General features: G+C 46.6%; 1 protein-coding gene across 1 annotated transcript in view; it reads right to left on the reverse strand.

The window, feature by feature from the left end:
• PDZRN3 (PDZ domain containing ring finger 3) overlaps positions 1 to 4,147 on the reverse strand; it is a 247,459-nt gene that overhangs the window by 25,219 nt on the left and 218,093 nt on the right. Inside the window, exons 4-5 of the mRNA XM_007447670.1 lie at positions 3,756 to 4,003; positions 530 to 617 (exon numbers count right to left, since the gene is read on the reverse strand). Coding sequence (XP_007447732.1) covers positions 530 to 617; positions 3,756 to 4,003 — 336 coding nt within the window. The remainder of the gene's footprint in view (positions 1 to 529; positions 618 to 3,755; positions 4,004 to 4,147) is intronic.

Consider the following 4,147-nt stretch of genomic DNA (forward strand, 5'->3'; position numbering starts at 1 on the left):
GGTTCTGGTGTATCAGATATAAGAAAACAACTGTAAGGCAGAGTGGGCCACATGTGGCAGATATTGTGGGAGCTCAGTGACCCTGCAGATACCACATGCAAACTCTTAGAGACGGGAGAGCATTTTTCCAAGGGTGAGACCACAGCTTCCATCAGATTCTCAAAGGTGTCAGAAAGTAAGATGGAACTAAAGAACCCACTGCTATAAAGTTAACGAAATATCAAAGATTTACAAAGTCGACATCCTACTCCAAAAATCTAGCTCCTAAGATATTTGATAGCTTTTTAAAGACCTCTGCTTTGTCACAATGATAATCAAAAAGCAGTGTTGTCCTATAAAGGTTATTAAATAGCCCTTCTTCTTGCAAAGCAGTGTTCCAGGGAGGCCTCGACCCACTGAACGTGGTTCTGCTGAAAGAAATCCACGAGAGGCGGACATTCCATGAGCATCCGTAATCTCAATGCATGCTGATAGAGACGTATTAGCCTTCACAGCGACTACTGAAACGAGCCAGGGACGTGCTTCTTACCTCCAGCTCCAGCTCCTCTCTCTCCATCTCCTGATGGATGCCTTCAATGTAGTCATTTGGATCGTAGTATTCATGGGCTGAGTGATGCCTGAAGAAAGATGAAAGATCGTTAAGGCCCTGCTTCCAGTTCTAAGTATCTGTTCCCATCACCCCATCACAAGGCCCATCAGTGCCACAGGGGCTGTTCTCGGAGGCTGAGGTTCTTACTCAGTTCACTTCTCTCTGGTTGCACTTTCCGGCACAGTTAGGACCTCCCTCACAATATTTCCACCATCTTCTCTAAAGCCCATTTCCTCCACAAGAAGGAGTTTAGATGCAGGTTGAGGGCGAGGGATGGAGTGGAAGATTGGGGTCAACACACGTAAGCTAGTACACAGAGAATGGATCAACAACAAGGTCCCACTCTATATAGCACAGGGAACTATATTCAATATCCTATGATTAAACCATAATAGAAAAGAATATAAAAAAGAATGTATATATATGCATAATGAACCACTTTGCTGTACAGCAGAAATTAACACAACATTGTAAACCAACTATACTGCAATAAAAAAACTTGTTAAAAAAAAAAGATGCACGGTGAGAGAGGGACTGGCTTTGTGGCTTGCAGTGATCATTCTCTGGCCCACTAGTCATGTGAGTCAATGCGACTAATTTCTAACTTAGTCTCTAGGTGGGAGACAAACTCTTATTTACTCCTCATGGCTTCATTCTTAGATTTTATCTCTGGGGAGAAAAAAGCTTCACTTCAGGCAACACTTAAAGACATGTGCCGGGCTCTGAGATAGGTTCGAAGGTCTGTGAAACTGAAACTGCTATGCTGTCATCTAGGACGGGCTCTTTTCAAACCTTTTTGATTGTCTCGCAACGAGAAATACATTTGACATCACCCGGTATACACGTATACGTATGCAGAACATGTGCATACATGCACGCATATGATGCATGTGTGTATATATATGCAGACCCGCATACGTACACACGCCTAGGAGAACGGAAGCTTGCATTTCTCTAGGTTAACACGTGTACAGCACAATTCACAGAGCCCACCACCTCTTTGGAAACACCACTAATGGAACCTCTAGGACCAAAGGCAGTGGGAATTACAACATGCTCAGTCAGGTCTGTGGCTCTGAAAGGTGTCAGATGCGGATGGAGAGCTTCAGCCTGATTGTTGGCTGGGGACCCAAACCTCTGCGTTCTCAAAGGTCAACAGAGCAATCAGTGGGCTCTGGTCTTCTCACCCAGGCACTCAGTTTTGAAACAACAGACCAGACATGAGCGGTCATTCAAACGAGGGCTGGCTTTCAATTTTCTGCACCCATCAGGCAAATATGCTGCCTGCACTTAAGGGGCTGCTAGTACTGAGGATGCTGCTGGAAGGCCTGGGCTTTCAAGCCTCAAGGTAACAACCCCCCGGGCCCCCCCCGCCCCCCACCCCCCATTCAGCCCTGATGCACACTCCTGCTGTCCTCTGACCTCGCAGCCAGAACCATGAGAGCACTGACCTCCGCACTCTTCTGACATTTCTCAAATTGCCCCTTGGGGGAAGAGTCATGTCACGTTAACTAGACTTAAGAGGAAATTAAGGGTTTAGCTTCTAAAAAGCCTGTCACTGTGACGGTTCAACATCGAGAGTCAGGAGTAGCCTTAAAGGCCTCATCAATATGAAAGGCAGTTTGGGTCTAAAACGTCAAACAACTGATTTGAATGACTGTAGTCAGTGAATCATCCAGTTGTTTCCTAGCAACTGGCATGCTATGGGGTATTGTGGTTAAGATCTGGACCTTGAGGTGGGACAGACCTGCCTTTCCATCCAGCTGCCAACTTTCATGGAGTACCACTGCTGAGTCTGCAGTTCCTCGTGGCACAGAAGGGACAGTCATGAGAAATGGGTGAGGTGACAGCTCTCTGCATACTGCCCTGTGCACTCTGAGTGTCAGACGGGATCGGGGGCGGGGGGGTACCCCCTCCTCTACCTTTATGTGCTGCCCGCCACCCAATTCACCTTGTCACGCCTGGGGAATTAGCCCTGGGTTCTGATGACAGCTAACCGTCAGAACCACGGGATGAGAGGCCAGCCTCTGTCTGGAATCTGGTAGAACAACAGGAAACGTGTGCTCACTCCAGCTACTGCGTTACTAATAGGAATCCAACAGGTATCGCTCAGAGGATCTCCCTAGGAGAGGTGGAGATGCCCTTTGAAATAAGGCATCAAGGCAATGATCCGAACCAGCAGCAAGATGGGAGGAGGGACTCTAACATCAGCCAGAGAGGCTAAGAAGGGGAGGTGGACACCTTGTCCAGAGATGTGCAAAATCACATCCGAAAAGCCACCTTAAAATGGACATCTTTTAAGCCACTTGTCCACCTGAGAAAATTTCTTGCTCGTCATTTTTCTCCCTACATATTTTACATCAATCACTAAATTAACAGTGATCGCCACTATCATTTATTCCAGCGCTTACCGTATGCCACGCTGAGAACCTGCCACGCATTAGTTCATTTAATCCTTCAACAATCCTACGAGATGGGTACTATGATTATCATCCCATTTTAATAGAAGGAAAATGAGGCCCAGGGAAATAAACTACCCAAGTTACACAGCTAGAGATTAGGCTTCGTCCAAGTCGGAGCCTCTGAACTACCTGATATCTCTGGCAGTAAGTAAGGTAAGAGGAGAGTCGTGTGTAAAGTAATTTACGCGATGCGTTGGATCACAGCTGTTATTTAATCGGTAACTGCAGTGCTTATATGAGGCATGTGTGAATTTCCTCCATGGATCCAGGTTTGAAGTGAGACCCAAGAAAGCAGAAGGCACAACCTCCTGGGCTCTCTTTACACTCACAACTTGCTTTGTTGTCTCTTTAAAACAACCATCAGCATTCCCTCTAGCGAGAACTACCAAACCTTCCCACTGCCATTTGCGGTGATTAAATTTTATTCGGAAACAACTTTTATGACATTTGTAAGTCATTCTGTTCTTCGAATATAATTTGAATAACTCCGCTCCAGGGTTATAACAAAGTAATTAATATGTCGGAGCGGTTTTGAGCAGGATTCAATTTACTGCCTCTATAAACAATAAAGTGAAACGTGGGCAACTTGGAGGAAAACTGTAAGACGTGTTCATTTTTTTCGCCACACGGAAGGGAAGAAACCAAGTTCTCTGGACTTCTGTTCCACACTTAACACATTTAAGATTCATCACCATGTGACTTACTCCTCGGGCAAGAGATAGGCATCCAGCACAGGTGGGGTGGGCGAGGACATCTTGGTAAGAGCCATGATGTGCTCAAAGGTGATGTCCGTTTGGGTTCCCGTGTCCACCATCTGTGACTCTGACGGAGGCGTGAACATTTTGGTCCGTGGCGTGCGCCTCAACACCTGGACCACGATGGGCTCCTTAGCTGTCTTGAAGGCTTCCACAGCCTGGTCATGAGTTGCTCTGGATAAGTCTTTGCCGTTAACCTGTCGAAAAATAGTAGAGGGGGAGAGGGTTATAAAGAAGCAGAAGCCGGAAAGACGGTTTCCGTGTGTAAGCAGCTAAACGGAAAACGTGCCGGTGTCCGAGGACTTCACTGCTCCGTTTCAGGTTTCCCCAGGAATGCCTGG

Source organism: Lipotes vexillifer, unplaced genomic scaffold (genome assembly GCF_000442215.2).
Source record: "Lipotes vexillifer unplaced genomic scaffold, Lipotes_vexillifer_v1.1 scaffold1008, whole genome shotgun sequence".
In the NCBI taxonomy this organism is placed as follows: domain Eukaryota; kingdom Metazoa; phylum Chordata; class Mammalia; order Artiodactyla; family Lipotidae; genus Lipotes; species Lipotes vexillifer.